Genomic DNA, 24,499 nt, shown 5'->3' with positions numbered 1-24,499 from the left:
TGATGGCAATATTCTAGCGGGCCTTACTACCTGATAGGCAGAATTTAACTCTTTTTCGACTCCAATTTTTTTAACCTTTCGTTATCAGCCAGTATGAGCTTGTACCTGTAATTTCAAGTGAGGTCTATTCCTTCCAAACTAAAACATTAAAGAATGAACCCCAGCAAGCCCCCTGATTTTCTGATCAGTGTTTATCATAGCCATTTAACTAGAATAGAGCAAATTGCATGGGGTATGCATTTAAAAATTAGTTCTTAAATACAAATTATGCAAAATAGAAAAGCTTGAGCTCTCAGGTAAGTGTCAGCTAATAAATATGACAAAAGTACAAAATAGGAGGATTTTGCAGCTCCAGTGTGGAACGCTGAGTAATGCAGCCAGCAATCAGTAGAAACTCTTCAGCAGGCCATAGCGTAGTGTGAATTTATATGCTGTCCTTTATCCAAAACAAAACAAAACAAACAAACAAAAAAACCCACCACCACCATCAACAAAAAAACAAACCGACATACCCATTTTAAATACAAAAAAATTTGCACATATAGAAAGTGACTTTCCTAGGATCACTAGAAAATCATGGCGATCTGATCTAATTGGTAATGCTTTTTAAGCACCACATTTAACTGGATTTTCTTATTGCACTAATGTTCCTCCACTGACACAACTTAGCAGGCAATGTATTTACAAACTATAATAGCCTGAAAAGAATTAACAATGAACAATGTGCAAAATAGTCAATTACAGGCTTAAACTTTAAACAAGCACTTACAATGAAGATTAAAAAAAACTATCTTGGCTATTGGGTCATTTTCCAGGCTACTAACTGCTAAACCATGTGCAGAACGTGCTTCCAATTTAACCATCCAGATTTTCTAAACAGGCAGATAGCTTTGCTCTGCAGGCAGAATCAAGTTGGTCTTCAATTTGATTTTTAAAACAAGGCAGTTGTACAGAAAACCAATAAGCAAAAGCTACAGATTATCTGAAAAATAAAGAAAAGGGGAAGTGGTTTTTATTTTAAACACCTTAATTTGTCTGTCTATAAAAGTAAAAAATATCATCTTACTTTGGTCTAGAAAAGGGTACTAGTTGAATAAATTCTGCAGTCCCATCAATTTTGGAGGAGTGATAACCACAAGGCTTGGCTCTTCTCAGACGCGGCACTGGCGATGGATACCAATGCAAAAATAACATGCTGGAAGTCATGATGATTTTTAAAAGCTACAGAAAAAAATCTGAATGTTTCCTAACTAATAAGGCACCTCTCAGATCTTACACTGGATACCATGAAATCTGAAAGTTTCACTCTCAGATAGCTGCTTTCCCTCTCGGCAATGGCACCAGATCAAAATCCGCACACAAGGGAATGACCAGAACATAAGTCAGGTGCGTGGAAGGGAGGACTCTTGCAATGTGAGTCTACAGAAGTCTTACACGCTGGTCTGATGAACCAAGATGTGTTGGTTTTTGAATGTACCATTTGTACTTCTTGGGGATATGTCTAAACAGAAGATGTCACGTCACAGAATGATTTGTCCAGAAGGAAGTCTACAAGTGGCAGAGAGTGAACTGATTTCCCTGATGACTTGTCACCATTGTGACATTTATTATGAAAACAAGTCAGGCTGACCTAACCTCGGCTCAGGTCAACCTAGACCTGCAATGAGGTCCCTACTGCTGGTTATAAAACAGATCGCTGGATGCTAATTCGTTCCCTCTCTTTGAGTATGCCTTGCTATCAGGTTAATGTTGTGCAGTAGGAACCTGTTCTTAAAACTCCCTAGGAGCTCAAGGGATCTTGTTTGTCATAAGAACTGTGTTCCTTAAAAGTTGTCATGAGTCTAATTTTCGTAATCTAAATTTAAGGCATCCTCTAGTAAACCCTCTATAAAGAAAATAATTACTCTTCAATTTATCTTCAGCAACCCGAATTTTCATATAACCTTCAGCACCTCTAACTTAATATCTGTCTCACCTTGTAATTTCATGCCCTAAAATTAAGTGTAGATGAAGGATATCCAGGACTTTTATCCAGATAATTTGAAGATTCTTATTGTTTGTTGTTTTGAGTTCTTATCTCAACAGGCCCAACAAAGTAGCCAGTTAATAACTATTGGTCAACAGTAACAGTATTCACAATTAAATCCAATGTATTTCCTGGTAAACTAGTTAATTACAGAACTCAAAATCAAGAACCACATTTGCTTCTTCCCTTGGCCAAAGAGAAACAACACGTCTTAAGATTCCTCCCCAGTACAGAACTTTCACAATTACAGAAATGGCCCCCAGAACACTCACGGAGTGCTGACCAGGTTCTCAGCACTCCGCTACGCACTATGCATGCATTACCTCACTGGTTTCACCCAACAATCCAAACAGGTGGATTTTATCACAACCTTCAACAGATAAGTGAGGAAAGTAGTGGAAAGGGTAGAGTCAGGATTGCAACCCAAGAACGCCCACTGCTAAGTATCACACTGACCTGTCTGTAGTATTGACAGAACCAAACAATGGATCTGGCACATTTGCAGGCCAAGACCAACAAGCAGAAATCTAGTAAGAATAGATACAAAGTCCCATTCTACCCAAGGATGTGGAAGACTTGATTAGAAAATAAGGGATCCCTGGGTGGCGCAGCGGTTTAGCACCTGCCTTTGGCCCAGGGCGCGATCCTGGAGACCCGGGATCGAATCCCACGTCGGGCTCCCGGTGCATGGAGCCTGCTTCTCCCTCTGCCTGTGTCTCTGCCTCTCTCTCTCTCTCTCTCTCTCTCTCTGTGTGACTACCATAAATAAATAAAAATAAAAAAAAATTTAAAAAAAAGAAAATAATTAAGATTAAAAGCACAACAATTTTAGTGGACAGCAAGCTCAATTTTCGGCGAATGCTAAAACACGGGTGTGCAAATGCAACCTTACGCTGCATTAACACGGAGAGGGAAAGCAGACCTCCTTACCGATTAACCCGGATCTGGAATATTAAGGCAAGTCCTGGTTTCCCATTGGGAGAGGGAAAGACACCACTAGAACACACACAGAGGACAATGACCAGGAATGTGAGATGGAGTTAAACCATGTTATATGAAACACCAACGCCTTCCAGTGACACTTTCGAAGGAAGTGAGGACTGTCCTCCTGGGAAGCATTTGTGGAAGGACAGACAATACACAAATCCCAGGTAGCTTCAAAGGAGGAAACTGGTACCCCAGGCTGACAGCTACACAATCGAGAACTTTCTGAAAGTCAGAGCTGTCACAGTGCAATGAATGACCTTGTCAGTAGTAACTTCCCCAATGCAGTGAAGCCCCAGCAGAGGAATGAGTGCCCTTCATTCAGACATTAGTCATAGTGTCATTTGTATGCCAACGGCTTTGCTAGGGCCTCATCTACAAGGATTCCTATGTTGGGAGGGGAGTAAATCCGAAAGAACATACGAAGAGCTTGAAGTTCCATTCCACTGTTAAGAATCTGTGATATCTTCCCCAAATGATGGACAACACATTGCTCTGAAACAAGAGCTTCATTCTAACCTATCTTGGTGAAAGAAGGGAAGGAAGGAGAGAGGAAGGAAAAAGTAAAGGAGGAAAGAAAAAAAGAATTTCAAAATAGTATGTTAGGAATGAGTGATTAAACACTAATAATGCTTTTGTGACCAAATCAAGAAATTATCCAGTTTTCTTAAAGATACCAAATTTGTAGAGAGAGGAAAAGAAGAGGTAGAAGCACTTTTTTCTTTTTTTTCTTTTTCTTTTTTTTTTTTTTTTTTTGCCTTCAACCTAAGATCTTTAGAGAACAAAATCATTAATCTGAAAATAGGTTCACTTTTGTTTCTCTGGTAATTTATCCATTCCCATGACTTCAACTACCAAATATGGAATACTGTATGCCAAATCTGCAATCCCAGCCCAGAACCACAAATCAGTCCACCCACAGACATCTCAAAAATTCATCATGTCCAAACTGAATTTACTCTTTTAGTCTCCCATAACCTAACTTCTCCTCTCATATTACACATCCCAATGAATGGCACTACCATCAACCAGGTGGCCCAAGCCAGAACAAGGCCAAGAAGCCAAGGATGACCCTCCCTCATCCATCGGTTATGAACTCCAACCGTTTCCTTCAGTTTATATCAGTGAAATTCACATCTTCCTCTTCATCCCCATTGTTCCTGATTCTGTTCAATCTCTCATCGTTTCCTCTTGGAATTGCTTTAATCACCTCCTGAGTAATCTCCCTGCCTCTCCTGTTGCTGGAGTGACCGTCTTAAACCATGAATTGGATCATGTTATCCCACTACTTAAAATTAGTCCTTGAGTAGCTTGCCACATGTTTCAAAGAAAACCCGACTTCCTCCACCTACCCACTTTTCTGAGGCCACGATTCTAATCCCACTTCCCCTGTCATCCCTTCCCCTGTGCCCTCTCAGTCCCAGCTTCCTGTAACATCCTCTCACTCCCACACCCATGCACAAACAACTCTCTTATCTGGCCATTTTGCTTTTACCTGAACAGTTCTGACTCATACTTTAAGACTCAGCTCATGCGTTATCACTTATCGTGTGACTAAATTCATATGGATTCATCCAGTGATCATCCCCAACTCTCTCTCTCTCTCGCCTGCCTCAAGCCAGAGGGCAAATGGACACTGTGAAAGTGCACTTTCCCAGCTTCCCTTGCAGCTACAAGTAGAAGATACTTGCTACAGATTTGGCCAATACTTTGTGAGCAGAACCCTGCTCAAGGTCACCAGTTTCTGGGAACGTGTTTTTCGTCCTAATGGAATGGGATAGATGGAAGTATAGGTGCTACTCTAATCTCTGCCTCTCCAGCTTCCTATTGTGAACTCTGCTGTTGTCTGGGGCTCGGCAGCCATCCTGAAAGAAATGCAAGATGAGAGAAAAAGCTCAAGAACGAAAAATCAGCATGCAAAGAAAGAAAAAGATGGCAGCACTGGTTTGCTGAATCTACACAGACAACCTCCTACCTCCAGACATCCCCTTAAGCGAGGAAAAAAGCCATCTTTATTTGACTAACCTACTATTGTCAGGTATTCTATTAGTTGCAGCTGAACACACGCTTAACTGCTATTGCACCTTGGGGAATTCTTTCCATATTCTCCACCAGTGAGGCAGTGCAGGTGAGTAAGAACAAGGGTCTTGGCGTTCAGCAGATACAGCTTCCAATCTGGGCTGTGCTGCTCTCTCACGACACAACACCGGGACAGGCCACCTAACCTCTCTGACCCTCAACTGCCACCCCCTCTCCCTGTAAGATGGGAATAGCAATGCCTAACAAAGAGTTTTATCGTAAGAACAGACAATATATGCACTTAATAGCACATGCCTGATACACAGCGAGCACCCAAACATTTTAGTCATTGCTATGAGGAATCTGATGGTTGGTAGCCCAGATTTATAATCCAACAGCCTCCTGTACCAACATGATTATTTCCCTAATGTCTTGATTTATAACTACTTGATACCAACCTGATTCCTTCCTTAGACCGTGAGGCGCACCGGAGGCAAGAAAAGTGACATATCGCTATGTAGTTGGTACCTAACACAAGGCCTGCACGGCATAGACTTTTCACAAAGATTTGTTGGATTAGATTAAATGAATGAACCAAAGGCTAATTTGAGTACTGAAGTCTATCAGTTTGGCTGGCTTCTAGTACAAATGGAATTTATATAGATGGGTAAAGGAATATATATACTGACGACCATATGATTGCAGACATACTGGTAACACATTAATTTTATTTACCAAGAAGCCAATCAAACTCTTAAAACAGTAAGATATTCCAGTTTGCTTTCACAAATATGTAATTTGCCCTTTCCCTCACTGCCATAGGGGAGGACTTCCTCTCCATCTGAAAACTAAGACAGCTAAGACATGAAGTGTAAAAACTGCTTGTGGTACAACCAAGCCAAAAGCTGAACTCGGGTCCCACATTCTATCTTCTCTACTCCTTCCAACCTAGCTTCCAGAACAGGCTCTTTCTCTGAATATCTACCTGTGATGCAGTCATAAAACCAATAACCCCCACTGTTTTGCAAAGGGACAAGGTGAGAGTAAGGGGTGGGGGTGGGGGATTCTTTGGCAAATCAACAGCCTCCAAATATTTAGAGGAATGAGCCAAAATATTTTTTGTAAGCAGTGTCTTGTCATCTACTGTCAAACTCGTATAAAACAGTAGTTATTACACAGGATTGCTATTTAAATTCAATCACTCAGATATCACCTGATCGCAATGACCGGGGAAAACAATATTTGATATAAAAACCAGCAGCCCTTTAGTTATTAGGATTTTCACGTGAAGGGCACCTGGGTGGCTCAGTTGGTTAAACATCTGCCTTCGGCTCAGGACATGATCCCAGGGTCCTGGGATCGAGCCCTGCTTCTCCCTCTGCCTCTGCCTGCTGCCTCCTCTCTCTCTCTCTCTCTCTCTCTCTAATAAATAAATAGAATCTTTAAAAAAAAAAGATTTTTCATACGAACTGAGAGCCTATTATTTTTCTTTCTGGAGGATTACCCCCTCCTAATAAGGAAACATGATCTGCTCTGATAAAATTTTAACAGGTACTGAAACTTATATTACAGACTTACAAGCCTACACTAATTATTAATTATCCACCTAAGTGTATACCACTTTACACATCCTGCCCCTTAACTAGAGCACTCAGAAAAGCCATTGTACTTTGCCTGACTAACAGACCATGTCTCGAACAGCCAAATGACCTAGCGAACACAAAGATTTTCCCATATGTACACTTTCCAGTGTTAATGTAGCTCCACTGCCTATGCAAACCAACCACACTCCCACAAGCACATCCCACCTGGAGGAGCACAGGTGACCTGGGGAGAGCCTCTAGCTCTGGACACCATCAGCAAATCAGATCCCGATTATAAGCAGTTTCTCTAGTGTTTGCAAAGAACATTACTGCATAGTCACAATTGTAGGACTAGTGAGTTCCTGTGCTCTGCTCTGGAAATATTTTAAAGAAGTCACATAGAGGCTTCTTTTTATGCTATAGAACAGGTGTGAACTCAATTCCACTCTTAAACTAGTATCAGCTCAGCTGAGAGAAGAGCCATAAATTTTTATTTCAGAACTAAATGAAACTCATGAGGGTACGGGGCAAAATCTCATTAACTATTAAAATGCCTTTAAAAGACTGTGAGCAGGGCTGCTTTCTTTTGTTTCCTTTCCGATTCGGTGGTCAAACTACAGAGAGGTCTTTTCAGCGAATGGAAAATGCAATCACCAACATATATATATCTAGAATATTTTTATTTTGAGGTTAACAAAGGATTTCGGAGAGCTCTTTCCCCGCCCCCACCACACCTCCATGAATTAGGTCAGTAGTAGAAATAAGGAAACCGAAGTTAAAATGAAAAATGGCTTACGTAAGATCACCTAAAGATTATCTAGCAAACCACTATTTAGTATTTTCCCCTAACGTGTTACTAGAATGCCTAAGAGAGGTTGTCCACAGCTGCTTACACAGTCTGCCATGATAGCTAGAATTTTTATGATGCTCAGTGCATCTCAATTTCCAAAAATATTTGTGAGACCATCAAAAAAGAAAGAAAAAGGAAACCATGCAATACAGACACACAAACACGTACACAAAAGGAGACACACTCACACACACGATATAGAGCTTGATTTTAATCCTGTCAAAGACCAGTGTTTAAGGCTTCCAAAATTATGGATACTAGGCTCACTTCCAATTACTCTGAAAGTTGTGAAGGAGACGGGGTCACTAATAAATTTTCCTCCACGAACTGGTATTGCCCAATTAAGTACAATCAGTTACACATAACGAGTTTATGCTTGCATCTGAAGCATTCAGATTTGGCTACTGAACTGTTAAGAGTACAGCTTGGTCTGAATAGTCAAGGTGAGGAAGAGGCAAGAGCAATTAGTAACCTAGTAACTTCAGAGACTTAGCCACAGCAGTGATGATAATACAAGGCTAGAAAACGGTACTGTGTGCTCAGAATGTGCTCAGAGTGCTCCACAATTAGGTTTTTATGTCTCTTTCTCGCCCATCCTTCTCTCCTCTTGTCTCTTCCTTCTCCACCAAATGTCATCAGATATCACACACTTTGTATTTGCATTCAGCCTTAATGTGGCCCATGAGGGGGTGGCATTTAATTAATCACTTCCACTTTCTGCCAAAATTCACTACATGATTCTCAAGTTTGCATATCACTTTTGCCAAGCTGGTCAGACCCAATAAACAGAAAACCACCTAGATACAATAGAAGTGGGTGGAATCATAATTCACAGTAACTTGACTTAAGTGCCAGGTGCTTTACATGTTACTTCATTTAAACTCAGAGCAAGGACTCAGACGAGAAATTCCATCAGAGCACTAAAGATTGCCCAAGGTCACACAACTAGGGGGTGGCAGGCTAGGCGTCACACCAATGCCCAGCTAAAGCCAATCCTTGCTCGGCCTCCCATCTTCTGCTTCACCACTACTAGGGCTTTAGAGGGATGTTCAACCTATGGGAAAGCTCTCAATATTTTATTTTATACATAAACAATATCGCCAGCTATATTTTACACCAATTTAAAGTGAAGCTTTGGGACACCCGGGTGGCTCAGTGGTTGAGCATCTGTCTTTGGCTCAGGTCATCATCCTGAGTCCTGGGATTGAGTCCTGCATCAGGCTCCTCACATGGAGCCTGCTTCTCCCTCTGCCTATGTCTCTGCTTCTTTCTGTGTCTCTCCTGAATAAATAAAATCTTTAAAAAATAAATAAAACATAAAGTGAAGCTTCTTTATAGCTTTTCCTATTAATAAGCATGTGTCAAGGTATTGAGAAGTGATTAATAAACCATCCTCAAGAAGATGACAAATGTTTGGGCTCTGTCTATTACGTACTTAGGAATAAATTTAATACCAATCTATCCATACATCTTGCAACTGTTCGTCCCAAGACCTGATATTCTGCAAAAGGAAACGAAATGTGATCCACTAAATACCTCTTTCTACTCAAACATAATAAACAGTTCCTTAGGAAGGACTCAGAAACCCTTTGAAGTGCAAAGAACCAGAGAATAATCACATGCAAAGCAACATTCTATGCCAAGCTTCTCTGGAGAACAAACTGAGGTGGATGAGGACTGTCTCTAACACATTCCTGAGAATGTGGAAGGCCTGTGTAATAGTATCTCCTTGATGAAAAGCAACCTACCTAGCTGTTGCTCATTACTCAGATGGCCTACAATGCAAGCAAAGAAATCTCAACTTGCCAGTGGGCCCCCCTAGCCTCATCATTCAAATACCTTACACCAAGGTGTTTTTAGCTACATGGAACAACGAAATTTGAGAATATTTAAGTTGGAGAGACAAATGACTGGAGGCAAATATTTCACAAGGGGCGTTTCCGAATTCAACAAAGTTGTCCCCAAAGAGGTACTTGTTTTTGTGAATTGGCTAAAAAAGAAATCTTATCGTGTTGTTCTTGATGTTTAGAGAACCAAATATTCCATACTATCTCCACCTGTTCTCGCCTTCAGTTCCAATCTCCTGAGCAGGTAAAGGTGTCTTAAAGCTGCTAGCACCCAAGACCCAAGGTCTATACATTTTTCGATTAATTACAGAGAGAAGTGATAGAGTACCAATGTGTAGCCTCGCAAGGGGTAAGAGAACAGTTACAGAGCGGCTGTTACTACCTGTATCACTTCACTGCACTGCTCCAGTGACTCGGGGGGGGGGGGTGGTAAGTATGACAGGTATTGCTCACAGAAGTGAGAAAGGTGGACATCCTAAGAAACTCATCCAAAGTCCTAGCACCAGGAAGTGGAACAGTCAAGACTATGGCTGCACTGGAGCTTGGCCCACTCTACTTTTCCACACGCCTCCCAAGACTTGCAAGGCTTAGAACGGAGGTCCTTCGCTGCCGTGGTCCTAATGAAGGTGATAATGTGACCAGAGAAAACAGGCTTATTTTTATTGACGATCCATATGGCACTAAGGTGGATACACAGCTTTCATGAACATTAGTGCAGAGACCCTGTGACTCTACTGATGCTTCTCCTGGAGCCAAGGGGCAGTGAAAGATTCGAGAAAGTCAAAGTGTTAAATCCCCCGACTCAAGGATCCACTTAAGAAGTAGGCTACTGCTTACTGCTATCACAGGCATCCTTTAAATATCAACCTTAGTGCAAAATTCCAAGGAGCCAACTTTCCAATGAAAAACCAGGAGAAAAAAACACCTGCCTGCGTCCTCACTGGCCTGATTCATGCCACGACTGTGCTCTACAGGGATGGGAAACCTCTGGCCAGAAGTTGAATCCAGTTCTCCCCACAGTTTCATGCAGTCTTGGCATGTTAGCTAAAATTAAATGCCTTCTGGCTGCACTTAATCCTCCACATTAAAGATCAACAAATACAATTGTTTATATATTAAAATACAATGGAGGGTTTTTTGTTGTTGTTGTTTCTTTTTGCCTCCGGCAACGGGCATTCTTGTCTGAGTGCTTCACGGTGGCCTGGCAGGTTGTCGGAGGGAAGTACACAGGCTTAGCAGTGGTGCAGGGACAAGATCTCCGCCTGGCACCTGTAATGGCATGTCCCGGGACCTTGTGGCTCCAGGATGCCGGGCCTGCACCGTGTCCTAGGAGTGGCAGTGGGCACTCCCAAAGACCACCAACAGGCCTGTGCAAAAGGCTCACGGTGGAGCTAAGGGTCTGCTGCCCTCCGCCCCCCCCCCCGCCCCCCCCCACCAGGGTGCTCGGCACAGAGACACAACTCAAGCCAGAGGTCTGAAAGAGAAGGTTGTGGGTGATGTGTACTTGAAGAAGGTTGCCTCTGGCTGGTTGCTGCCTTGCTCACGGGATGGCAATGAAGGTACAGGCCTTGGAGATGAAGTGAGAACAGCAGGCCCCACACTCCTTCCCGTGGCTCACTCTCCCAGCTGCACTTTCTCCACCTCTCCCATTTCAACTACCTGGTTTTTTTCTACTCCACGTCTCTTTGTCCCTTTTTCTAATTTGCCTCCCAGAATTTAGAGTTGAGGTCCATTTCGTAGTTTTCTTACTACAGGAAAGTTTGAACCTTGTTCTTCATTTTCCAGACTGTTATGTTTAAAATTATGTACTTTTCCCCTGAGAAGAAACTAAATAAAACCCTGGAAGTCACCAAGCCTGAGATGCATTCCCAACCCCCTTCTCTCTTGTCTCCTTCTATTGACCCGGCGGGAGTAGCTATTGTGTAGACACTCCCTCCCACCCGACCCAAAGTCTGTAGCTGGAGATGGCCATGGGATCTAGGGGAACAGGGGATCACACTGCTGGGCTTCCTTTTCCCTGCTTCTTGCTGCATCAAACCCATACTTGACATCTAAAGCTGTGACAGTCATCTTGAGACAATGAGGGAAAGCACAAAAGAATCACCCAGACACCTGCTTTGGCGTCAATGATCTCCAAACCAATTTTAGCAGCAGCCTACTACGAGACTTCCAGTAGAAGTAAAATTCTTCTTAAGCAACCATTAGTCACATTTTCCATTACTTCTACGCAAGAGTATTCCTACCCAACACAAACTACTTTTTACTTTTATTTAACTCTAAAATGATGTATTTTCTCTTAGAATCCATAACTTTTTATGTAAGAAATCTTCCTGTGGTTATTTAGAAGTTCTATATTATTCTGTCGGTTATAGTTTTCAAATAATGTTTTTTTTTTCTGCTCTCAGTTCTTCTAAATTTCATAAACTGGACTAGAAAGTATTTGATTATCACAGCACTGATTGTAGTATATTCATACAGTAAATGGCTGAGTGGAAAGGAAGCAAGACCAATCAAAGAAAGACCGTAATTTTTATTGATTGGACAAGAAGAAATAAGTTTTCCTATCTGAAAACTGGAAATACTTAACTTTTTTCAGGAGCCTTTCAAAAAAAAATGACATTACTTATTTTTTATAAATAGAATATTTTTGGGATCCCTGGGTGGCGCAGCGGTTTAGCGCCTGCCTTTGGCCCAGGGCGCGATCCTGGAGACCCGGGATCGAATCCCACGTCGGGCTCCCGGTGCATGGAGCCTGCTTCTCCCTCTGCCTGTGTCTCTGCCCCTCTCTCTCTCTCTCTCTCTCTCTCTCTGTGACTATCATAAATAAAATAAAAAATTAAAAAAAAATAGAATATTTTGTGGTATTGTTTAGTGAAAATTGAAATCTACCATGCTGTAATGTGATCTGTTCTCTGATGTTAGAATATTCTGCACCATCAAGGATATAGAACCATAGAATGAATTTCTGTAAGACCAGCTCCAGTCGAGGGTTTTCTTTCTGAGACAGTGAGATAGATGTAGGCCTGATTTTTAATTTATGGGCTTTTCATTCAGGATTTAAACCCTCTGTATCTGGTGTCCTGATTTGTTCACAAATGAAACCACTCAACAGGTCCTACAACTCAATGCTAGGCATTGGCCCAGACACAACGCTTTTCTCCTGGTGATGCAACTTAATGAGTTATTATTTTATCCTCAATCAATCCAACCCCTTAACTACAGATATGGAATGAGCTGAGGTAAAAAAGAAACATCCATTTGAGTCAGGCTTTAAAGAATAACATTTGGAAAACACATCACTAGCAAAGTTACTTGAAGGTATCATAAAATAGAGATGAATGGATTAGAAATAACGATAAAACATCTCTAAAGATAAAATATAGCAGAAGGACAAAATGGCATACCTAAAAGATCAATGGACCATCAGATGAGAAAATTACCTCAGGGATCATCTAAAGGTCTGTTCCACCCTCAATCTAAAGATGTGAAAAGACCTGACCTGAGGAGCCACCCACGATTGTGGCAAAGCAGAGAGCAGAAGAGGCAGTTCTTTGGCTCCCAGCCTTAGCTCAGAATCAGGATTGATAGTATCATTTGGGAAGACACTTAAAATAGTCTTATTTCTCAATACTTTGGGAAGACATTTTAAGTTAACATCTTCAAATAACAAAACTCCCCAACAAAGAAAGCAAACAACAAATAACACAATTAAATGTTTCTTCTCTCAGCAGTTGCTTGTTACCACATTATCGGTCCAAGAGATAACAGATGATATCAAGATAACCTCAAGCAAAAAAAAAAAAAAAAAAAAGTGTCATAAAAAAAAAAAAAAGATACTGAAAGTACACAGCCGTCCCTCACTACTGAACCCACAAGCAGCCTATCCCTATCAAACCTCAGAACAATTCAACGGTGAACTAACATTTCTGGAGCTGATACCACATTCACAATTCCATTTTCACCAAGTTACGAAAATATTATTTGACCTCTGACATTTCAGAAAATCAAACATTCGCCATTGTTGAACAAGTTTTGGTTTTTTTTTAATCAAATATTTAAACTCCTGCATAGAAAGAAAACATCTGACAAAGAGGTCAAGTCAAATCTTACCCATGCTTTGAAAAAACTGTATTTCTTTGTGGTTGTTGAACGTTAAGGTTTTCAGAACACTGTTCCTTGTAAGAGGCTCTTCGTTTAGGTTTATTTCCAGTTTTACAATGAAAAGAAAAACGCTCTGTATTAGCATCTACTCACATTCGCCATTTTACAAGAAGACTGTGCCACTGGCCTCTGCCACTGGGATTTGAAAACACTCACAACACTTCACCTTTATGCTGGGCTAAACTCAGGGTAGTCATAAACACTTTGAAGTAATACAAACCTAAATATTCCTGCTAGGCAAACGGAGCAGTGGAACCGAATTATAATGAGCTAGCAGCTGTCACAATATGACCACAGTAACCAAATCAAAATATCAACCGCTAACCCAGATGAGATTCAAAGGTCATCCTATAAGCCAGCAGCTTTCTTCAGTTCTGCCTGAAACCCCGACCTAATCCTGCAGTAAAATGTTCCACTGAGCTAGTTTAGAGACCAGTTACCCTATGGTGGGAAATTATTTAGGGCCCTGGTAGTAGATGCCGTCAGTGGGACTAGAACCAAACACCGCGATCAGGAAGCCGAACCATTCACAATGGGACACAGAAAAGCACAGCAGCTGATGTTGAACTAAGCTGCACCCAACTGTACAGAAGTATCACTTTTCACATCCTTCAGTTACCCATGCATGGCTATAATCCTACCGGCAACTTGCTCACTCAAACAATCTGGTTTTCAATTAAGGCTCTGGAACAATAGAAGGAAAATGCATGCTTAGATCCTTCCCCGGATCAAAAAAGTTTGAGCTAGAAAATATATTGTTTTCCCATTGTAAAAATATTCGGACAATTAACCTGCAGAAGTTTAATGCTTGCAAGAAAACAAGCAAGGACAAGAATGTTAAAAAGAAAAAAGAAAAGAAAAAAAAAAAACCATACCCTTTGCATATAGCCCTTATCAGTATTTTCAAACTATGCCATAGCATATAATCCTCTTAAAAACACAAGACTCAGAGCCACGGCCCCTCTGTCCCATCAGCATATTCCGAAAGCTACTCACTGACCGCCTATAAAGGTTTGTAGGTTTATAAATTAAGCCGTTTAAAAACTGCAGCAAACAAGTTTCCAACACATCGAGCGTACGTTATTATCATTAATAGTCATAAGTAGTCACAAAGAAAAAGCGATTTTTTTTTTTCCAGACGTGAAACAGGACATGGCATTTCAAAGAAGCAAAAATGCAAACCGGCTTGCGCGTCTCTACGCAATGAAAGCAGTGATTGAGGATTCAGAAAATGTCAGGTAAGAACAGAATACACAAATATTGATTCACTTTGCTGAACACCTGAAACTAATATAATGTCATATGTCACTTGTACCTCAATAGAAATAAATAAATAAATAACATTTCAAAAAGAGAGAAAATCTATGTATTGGTCAGTGCAGGCAGTCAGGGAGATGAGTCGGTGCTACAGGCTCTCAACTCCTCCAGGCTCCCCCCACCCCCGCCACGAGAAGGAAAACAGTAAGTCATGCACAGTTATTTTTCCTTTTAATTAGGGGCTGGCTTTTTTTATTTTAGTTACGTTTTCCTTTAAAGGATTTACACAATATCAACTTCCAAAACTTCGTATGGCAACTATAACTACAGACAGTAATGAGAGAAGTGGTGCAGCCTTATAAACCAGGAGGCCTGTTTGTGTGCGCACAGAAGGGGCGTGTGTTGTGCGTGCACGTGCGTGTGTGCACACATCGACGCATGCATGCGAGTGCCCTTGTGTTCATTTGTTCATTTTTAGTTTAGAGATTCGCAAGCTGTCAAAATAGGATATTACATTCAGATATGCAGTCTTATTTCTAAAAGAATGAATTAATGGAGGTACTCTATTACTCTTATAAATTACAGACCACTCTGCAAAAGTTTGAGATCACAAATAAATCGGGTTTTGGTATTTTGGCGCCAAACCTAAGTATTATATATCACAAAAACTGGAACATTTATGCAAAACCGTTCCTGTGAAATCAAAAAGTTCAGAGTTGTAATAAAGGGTTTTGCTGTGGTAAGAGTTTATGAGCAAACGTTAGCAATGAATGCCTGCATCATATCTCCAAAACAGTAGAGTATTGCCATAGAGAACAAAATATAATAATAATAATAATAATAATAATAATAATAATAGTAATGCACTCCCCAAAGGAGAGAGCAGTTCATTACTTTTTTCGTTCCCTGCCACAAAATAAAACCCCGCTAAGTGAACAGTTTACTTAAAAAAAAAAAAAAAAAAATCAGGTCATCTGCAGTTAATAACTCTTTCCCGTAAAATTAGTGTCACTTGTTTCTGCAGCAGACGCCTAATTCAGTCACAGGCTTGATTGATTTGACAAGAGAGAATCTGGTCCAATAAAGTGGCTGATTTACTTCTTATGCTATAGCTTTTACCCTAATGTGACATCACAGCAGAATTAAATCTTTGACATGTAAAGAAATCCTTTGTAGCTTTAATGAAAACTAAAGATTCTGAAAGCAGGTATTGACTGTTGTCAACAACTTCCAGGGAAGTCTAATGCCTTCATTTGGTAGAATGAAAACTTCCACAAAGACCATGACACTGAATATGGATTTGGACACAAAGGGCAGTTGAGAATATACCATGTATTCCGTGAGGCCAAATTGTTGGCTGCACTAACAGGTCTCGTTTTTATCTCCGTCTCCATTTGTAAATCGGTTGTCTTTAATTTCTCGAAAACGACCTACCTTCCCTTTGTGAAGGCATGGCATAACACCAAGCGTGGCCCATCTCGAAAGTGGTTTTATTTTAAATAAACAGCAGCCTGGCCAAAAATCAATGAGCATCTTTGTTCCCCTAATCCAGCCCTGAGACAGTCGAGCCAATCAAGAAGCCATTTGGTATGTGAGAGAGAAATCACAGGCCCGGGAAGAGTTAATGCAGCATTCGTGGGCAGGCCTCTAAAAATATTTTTAAATTCTTTTCCCAACTAAAAATGCAAGGTATTTCGTAGTTGTTTAAATGTCTTTCTCCTTTTTTTGCAGACTGCGCTGTGGCCTGTCGCTCCGAGGGCGACTTCCCTGACCCCAGTCTGACACTGCGCCGTTAATGTCAGATAAACCATTTAGCCCCAGCACAAATCCATTCTGTGCAAAAATCTGCTTGAGGTGGAAAATGTAGCAGTTTGTAAACAATAAAGAGCCATGTTTCAGACCAGACAGCTTATCTAACAGAGAAGTCCTTTCATGGGGAACAGTGGGTGGGAGCCTCCCGGACATAGTAGCATTTCCTACCACAATGCAGGAGACTGTCTTGGCCTCCATATTTAAGAGTTTAATGGGAAGGAGGGCAGACGGGATAAAAGAACACAGCTGACAGGGACTTTCAGCTTTAACGACTAAGTGAAAGGAGTCAGCTCTCTCTGCTCTAGCTCCAGGCTCTCAGGCCACGTAGATTTTAAATACTATTTGGATGGGAAAACGAATTTGGCTTGTAAAACAGTGGCCCACGAGGACAGATGAACAAGAACAAATATTTAGTGTCCTTGCACTGCTGGGTGTTTTCTGTGATATTAATTTATCAAGTGGTTGTTGAGCAAAACTTTTTCCTCATGTACATAACACAGACCTCTAAATATGAGGAGCCATTCATTTATTCTATTTTACTTTCACCCATCAGAGGATAGCTTAAGAATGTTCTAGGGGTTGGGATTCCTGGGTGGCTCAGCAGTTTAGTGCCTGCCTTCGGCCCAGGGCGTGATCCTGGAGACCCAGGATCCTGGGTCTGCCTGCAGGGAGCCTGCTTCTCCCGCTGCCTCTGTCTCTGCCTCTCTCTGTGTGTCTCTCATGAATAGATAAATAAAATCTTCTTTTAAATTTTTTAAAAAGAATCTTCTAGGGGAGTCCTTTAATATGCTGTCAAAGTACCACTTTCCAAGATGATTATTTTCTAGTTAATCTTTTATTCTATCTTATGAAATTGAGACAGGGTGACTAGAGAAACAAGGTGTTCGAATTTAACATCGTCGCTAAAGAGCCTAAAGTCGTTCTTTAAAACCTAAGTGAACAAATGTATCTAGTCTTCCTTATCTGTGTATCCTGAAAATGGGAAAGTTGTTGCAACTCCCTATCAACAACTGATTTTAAAATGAAAACTAAAGATTCTGAAAGCAGGTATTGACTGCTGTCAACAACTTCCAGGGAAGTCTAATGCCTTCATTTGGTAGAATGAAAACTTCCACAAAGACCATGACACTGAATATGGATTTGGACACAAAGGGCAGTTGAGAATATACCATGTATTCATGTATTTAAAAAACTGGGAAGCTGGCTTTAGCTGCAAAATTAAAACATAGATATGAAATTTATCATCCTAAAGAGAAACACAAATATAAGAACCTATGATCAAACACAACTTCATGGTTCTCAAAGTTGGAATGATATTTAAAGGCACACACAAAAAAACCCATAAAGGCACAAACATATGACATCATCCACTTAAAATAAGTTGCTAGTATTTCTCTGCTTTGTCTCCTTTGTTTTAAATACCTGAGATTCCTTTAGATGGACTTGATGGTGACTTTTGAAAAAATGACTGATATTCGAGGACTATCTATACACTAAATTACAAGTAAGCTTCCAAGGCTTAAAAATAGGGACATTCTTTAGAAGCATTTGCAACTATGGTTTCAGAGTGATATAATTATGACCGTGTGTTTTTCTTGGAGTATGGTCCAATGCCTTCTGCCAAGAAATTCAACTTCATTTATTGATAGATTTGCAATAGAATTCAACCAAGTTTGAGAGACTTATTAATAATGCTAAAAAAAAAAACACATTTACCAGAACAAAGATCATTGCTTCACTTGAAACTAAAGCAATCTGCTATTGCTCATTGCTCAGGTTACTGCTGTTACACACACATCCTTATAGAGTAAACGAAACAGAAAAATACTCAAAAGATGCTAGTATGAAGGACATGCTGGAAACTCATAAGCTACCTCAAGCGTAGCTGGCTTCCAGTGAAGTAAGCTACAGTCTGCCTACACCATCAGCCCTCTAAAGCTCACACCTCGATAAATACACAACCAGATCTTTTAATTCAACTTGAATACACTACTCTGATTTCAGTCATCTAAACCTATTATTAAAGGGGTTCCACAACCCTTTTAGTAAGAATTTATAGGTGATACAGGCTATATATCACTGCCAATGGACAGGCCTGAAGATATTTTCATTTTAAATATTCACCACTTTGACTTTATCAACCTTAAATCAAAAAACAAGTATTGCATCATTGAAATTTCAAAAAACAAGTATTGCATCGTTGAAATTAGAATACGAGCTTTATACCTAAGAAAGACAAAATTTCCATGGCGATTCGGTATCACCGAAATCCTGTAATTCCACACGGTTATAAAACTTAGTCCCTTACGCACAATTATCAAGCATAAACTGTCAGTATTTTTCTGCAACTTAAAATTACTAGAGTGAACGGGCTAAATATCCAAGTCCCTAAAAACAGATCCTCTGTCTGGACTGAATTCTCCTCTTTCTATAGTAAAATATCAGCATTCAAAAAGTGTATGTTAATTTAAAATTGGTCTTACTTTGTATTCTGGAATTGACAAAAGGTGGAGAGAGATTGTCATGTGACCCAAGGTCCCTGCTGGTCATGTGGTCATAGGGAGTCCCATCTCCATAGTTCTGTAAATAAAACAACATCATAAATTTTCATTTCGCATGAATAAATCAGCATATAAATACCCCCCTACTGACAGCTCCAAGATCCAAAGAAACTGAAGTCCACATTCCCACCATGGAACCTCATTATAAGGGACCTGCCTCTTCACAGGTCCTCTGGTTAAGAGAGGGCTCTACAAGTCTGCAGAGTTCAAGTTTTCCTCAAGGTAGCTGTGAAAGCTTAGAACAATAATAATAGAATCAACTGCAGGAAGTTGTTGGCATGATTAAATGAAATAATGTATGTAAAACACCTGACATATATAAAATGCACTATAAATATTAGAAGTCACTATTTTGGTAAGCCCACATTATTTTTTTTAAGATTTTATTTATTTATATATTTATTTATTTATTTATTTGACACAGAAAGAGAGAGCATAAGCAGGGGGAGCAGCAGAGGGAGAGGGAGAAGCAGGCTCCCCGCAGAGCAAGGAGCCCCATGCAGGGCTTGATCCCAGGACTCCAAGATCATGACCTGAGCCAAAGGCAGATGCTTAACCGGCTGAGCCATTCAAGTGCAGGCAAGCCCACCACATTATTTAAAAAAAGAAAAAAGCAATATTGTGCTATCAGGGAAAAATGACCCATCGCCTATAATGAATTGCTTTTAGAAGACCAAGATAGAGCCTTTTAAACCAACATTTGGTTTTAGGGTATTGAAATTTCAATGTTTTTTTACAGTTGCTATTGTGGTTGTAAGAGAACTGGATCATTCCGCAAGTAATTAACACGTTAGAACATGAAAATATTACAGCATGACTATGAACAAACATCAAAACTTTAGCATAAATTAGTACTCCTGGATTTGGAAAAGTATGGCAGGAAAAAGTTTTAAAGCAGACATTAATTTTGGGCAGAAAACTGTCATGATTACAATGATCTCATCATTTCAATGAAATTTAAAATTAAAATAATGTTTTTAAACTGCCCACTTATTAATGGAGGAATCAGATAACATATAGGAAAAGTTAAAAATCATCTATATTACAGGGTTCAAATTTCAGACTAAGGTGCATAAAATAACCAAAAAGGAAAAAAAAAAAAAGTCGATCTGCTCAGCTGGTTGCACTGCCCATAAAGACCAAGTCAAATATACTCAGAGGCATCAGTTGGCATGTTAGCCAAAGGGCAGGATCTGCCCACACAAAAAAAGACGGACGCTGTATGAAAAATGCAAACGCACGTCACTTTGGGAGAGAATAACTGGACCTGTTAAGGTTCCAAATAATCCTGTTTTTAATCACTTTTCCTTGTTTAGAAAAATTAACTGAAATGATACTGCAATATAAGGCTGTCAATATGTCAGTGTATTAAAAAATGTCATATTTTAAATACCTAGCATGGGTTTTGCACTCACTTATTCTATACGGAGCATTGTATAAGGCTGATTTTTACTTATTAAGGGTCCTCATCTTAGTGTACTTTCATATACACTACCTAGTTTAAAGCACAGCACAGTGCTGCAAGGTAGCGGATAATGTCACCACTCTAAGAGGAGAGAAGACACGCTCGGCCCGGAAATCTGTCACATGCAAGCTACCTGCATCTAGAAGATAGAAACTACAAAACACTGACTCAAAATTATTCACCAAAATATGCCCTGAAAAAAATGGCGGGACAGTCACTGAAAAAATGAAAGTCAGGACGACGGTCCCAAGGGACCTTGTTCTCAAAAGAACAATTAAAGATAGCGTGTGTGTTAAAGTGAGAAGTCCTAAGACACTAAGTGTGAATGAGCTAAACAATAGGGGAAAATTGTGTCATCTCCTACACTTGCTGTCAAGAGGAATGGATTTATTTCTGCAAGTGCAGCCTGTAACGTGAGGAGGAGGAAAGATTTCCTCAACCCATCCATATAATGCATTAGGATACCAGCCCCGACAGCTGGCACAGTGGCTTCAGCAAAGCTCCTGGTTAAGCTTACAGACCCTGCTGCGCGTAGAGACCACACTGAGAACCACAAGGTCAAAGGACAGGTGGAAACGGACAACCACAGCTTGCTGACACGTCCTCATTGTGAGAGCTTGATTACCTTCCTTCCCTCCTTGCCAAAATAGAAACACCCCCACCTCAAATGTATGTGAATACTTAGAGTAAAATGTTCCCTCCCTGCAGAATGCTTCATTTATGCAGCTGGCTGGGGGAGGGGCACGTGTTTGTTTGACTATGTGCTCTCAGTCTATTTTTAATTTGGGGTATTTATATGTATATTAGAAAAGCTGACATGGATTTTAGAGGGACTAGAAATGATTCCATTAAAAACAGATTATACATAAAATCATATATATATTTAAGTGGGAAGGAACATAAAAGAGCTTCTGGCTTTACTTCTTCGATTTACGAATTACAAAAAGGAGGACCAAGGAAGTGAAATGACATGCCCAAGGTCATACACACAGACGCACGTGGCCTAACCTCCCTACTCTTACCCCATTCCATGGTTTTTCCATTATACCCAAAGTAACAACTAAAGCATGAGGGAAAACCATGAGAAAAGAATAGCAAAAATTTGAAACCAAATAAATGAATGAACCCAACGGGTGACCAAAGTCATTAATAGCATGTTTATGAAATGAAATCAACCTTGATTTATTATGTAGATTACACTGACCAGATAGAGCTTCATACCCTGTACTCAGAATTATTCTGTCGTCTATATACACCAACACATTACGGGAATCCCAGATTTTTTTTTCAAAGTTGTGCCATCTACAACAAATAACTTTCTGTAATGCTGGATCAGTAACAAGCAAAGTAAGGCCAAATATTTAATATAGGATTTTTCTTCTGTTTAGCAGAAGTGGAACAGGTGTCAAATTCAATAACAGCATCCAATAAGAGAATGGGAAAAAATTGCAAACACAAGCTGATCCTCATTAAACTTAGTATGCGTGTATATGTATCTGTGCAGTCGTGTGAGAGAGAGAGAGAGGGAAAAACTCACCTTCAGTTTGTCAATTTACATATGTGGGATGTCTGGTTGTGGGGAAAAAAGATTAGATATACTTACCCTGGACGGGCTTGGATGTCCTCCGTTCCCCCAGGACCCTGAGCTACTTCTGTCTTCTACATCTAGGGACAAGAGAAAAGTTCTTTAGGCTTTCTTGCAATAATTCTTTCTTTTTGTATATGCACTTTTAAATTAATGTTTCAAATTAATCTCCTGTTGCCTTTAATTAAGAATCAGGCACGGGGCTACCACGATGATAGTGGCTTCTGACCCATCTACTTAAATTAACTCATTTAAATTCACAGCAGAAATGAACTGGACCCTCAGGAACCAGAGGTATGAACATAAAAATTACTTCTATCCTTCAGTGTTTCATAGCCTCAACTTTTATGGACCCGAAACTACACTTAAAGTTTTATTAAGATCTTTTGTACAAAGTGAGTTTAAAACGACACTAACGCAACCTTAAATGTGTGTTTTAGAAAGTAAGTTAAGGTAACTACTCATGCTGACATGAGCGGTATCTATGCCATAATGCTCTTGGATACTTCTCGTTCCCTAGTCAAGGCTCACTCTACCAGACAACAGACATGCAACAAAATACACACGACACAAAGAGGATTCAGTCCTCTATCTCCACCAGTACAATACAAGGATATTAGAATTTTGGGTGGGTTTTTTTTTTTTAATGTTTTAAGTAAAGACAACATTGTCTCAGTATTTTAGTTATTTTAATAGACTTGACCACTTGGCTACAATCCTTAATCTGGGCACTGAGATGTGAAAATCAAAGTCATTAAAGCAATGTTTTTCTTGATTAAGTGATAATGGAGAGACCTACCCAGACTACCAGAAAGCTGAAATTCTTCTAAACTCTGCACCAGCAAAGTCCTAACAGCTGACCACTGAGTGTTTGAAGTGGCGAGAAAATCGGGCTGGAGAGTCTAACAGCTAAGTTATCATATTAATTGCTTAAAACGTAAAAAAATGCTTTAAAGATCAGTCACTCTATATTTAGAAATGGCTTCGAGATTGTTGATGAGAGGTACTCTATAAGGATAAAAAGTTTCCCTGTTCTCTTATTTTGATCCTGGTTGGTAACAGACGGCCATCACAAACTTCCTCTGACAGCACTGGAGGAGGAGGTGTGAAACTTCGGTTCAGGAGACATAATCCCATTTATTGTGTTTCCTAACATTTCAGCGATACTGTTTATTCTCCTAATGCACTGTCATTCCTTTCATTACTGTTGTTTTATTATCAGATGAAATAATCATGGTATAATTAATGGATTTATTTTTGGGTACAGTGGAGTACACAGCACTTTAGCATATCTTAAGAGATAGAACAGCAACAACAAAAAACAACTATTACCACTAAACTTGAATCTTTTCTCTTTTTTTTTAAACAAATATCTCTGTTCCTTTTATTGGTGCTTCAGAAGCTAATGCAACTGCAAACGAATGTCCCCCCCAGGACAGCTGAAGGCTGTCACTGCGAGCTTTAAGGGATGTCAAGAAAGCTCCATTGCTGCATCCAGGGTTTGCCCAAATCCGCTGTTTAACAACCCATCTCCTGGCTTACAGGTGTGCCAGGCCAAAATACTTGAAGAGGGGACTTAGAACCCTCTGGATCGGGGAGTTTAGCCAGCCTACATGGTTCTCCTCATCCTTACCCCCAAATCAAATATTTTCAGCAACAGAAAGCATAAATGCCAAAAATCTCTCAACCGCTGTGGATCTTCAGAAGTCTGGCAGGCCTTGACTTCCTTTTCACCTGAAACAGCCAGCCCGGATTAATTTGAGAGATTTTTTCCCCTCTTTCCCCCCCACCCCTTACATTTGACCAACAAGTAATGAAGGAACAGAGTTGAATCGCTATATCCCATTAAGAGTTCAGGTTGTCTGGACCCATTTTATGGTTCTAATCTTCAGGGAAAATTTTAAACACAAAAGAGTGGGCAGAGACAAGGAGGAGAGAGGAATGGTTCTCCATCACCGGTGATTTCGGCCCCCAGGAGACATTTCTGGTGTCATCACAACCTGGGGCACAGGAGGAGGGGGCAGAGGCCAAGGGATGCTGCTGACCGTCCCATGGTGCTGGAATCCCCCTCACGACACACACGCTAAGCTCTGTCCCCAAGTCTCAGTTGTGTCTAGATTGAGAAGCCCAGTGCTGAGGGGAAAACCACATTAAAGAGCAAAACGGGGGGATCCCTGGGTGGCACAGTGGTTTAGCGCCTGCCCTTGGCCCAGGGTGAGATCCTGGAGACCCGGGATCGAATCCCACGTCGGGCTCCCGGTGCATGGAGCGTGCTTCTCCCTCTGCCTATGTCTCTGCCTCTCTCTCTCTCTCTGTATGACTATCAAAAATAAATAAAAATTAAAAAAA

The 24,499-nt window shown here is 40.4% G+C and overlaps 1 protein-coding gene across 1 annotated transcript in view; it reads right to left on the bottom strand.

The window, feature by feature from the left end:
* Positions 1–24,499, bottom strand: part of TCF4 (transcription factor 4) — a 357,271-nt gene that overhangs the window by 213,385 nt on the left and 119,387 nt on the right. The window contains 2 exon segments of the mRNA NM_001003268.1: positions 19,023–19,119; positions 22,169–22,230. Coding sequence (NP_001003268.1) covers positions 19,023–19,119; positions 22,169–22,230 — 159 coding nt within the window.

Source organism: Canis lupus, chromosome 1 (assembly GCF_011100685.1).
Source record: "Canis lupus familiaris isolate Mischka breed German Shepherd chromosome 1, alternate assembly UU_Cfam_GSD_1.0, whole genome shotgun sequence".
Lineage (NCBI taxonomy): Eukaryota > Metazoa > Chordata > Mammalia > Carnivora > Canidae > Canis > Canis lupus.
This window is presented reverse-complemented; position numbering and strand designations above follow the sequence as displayed.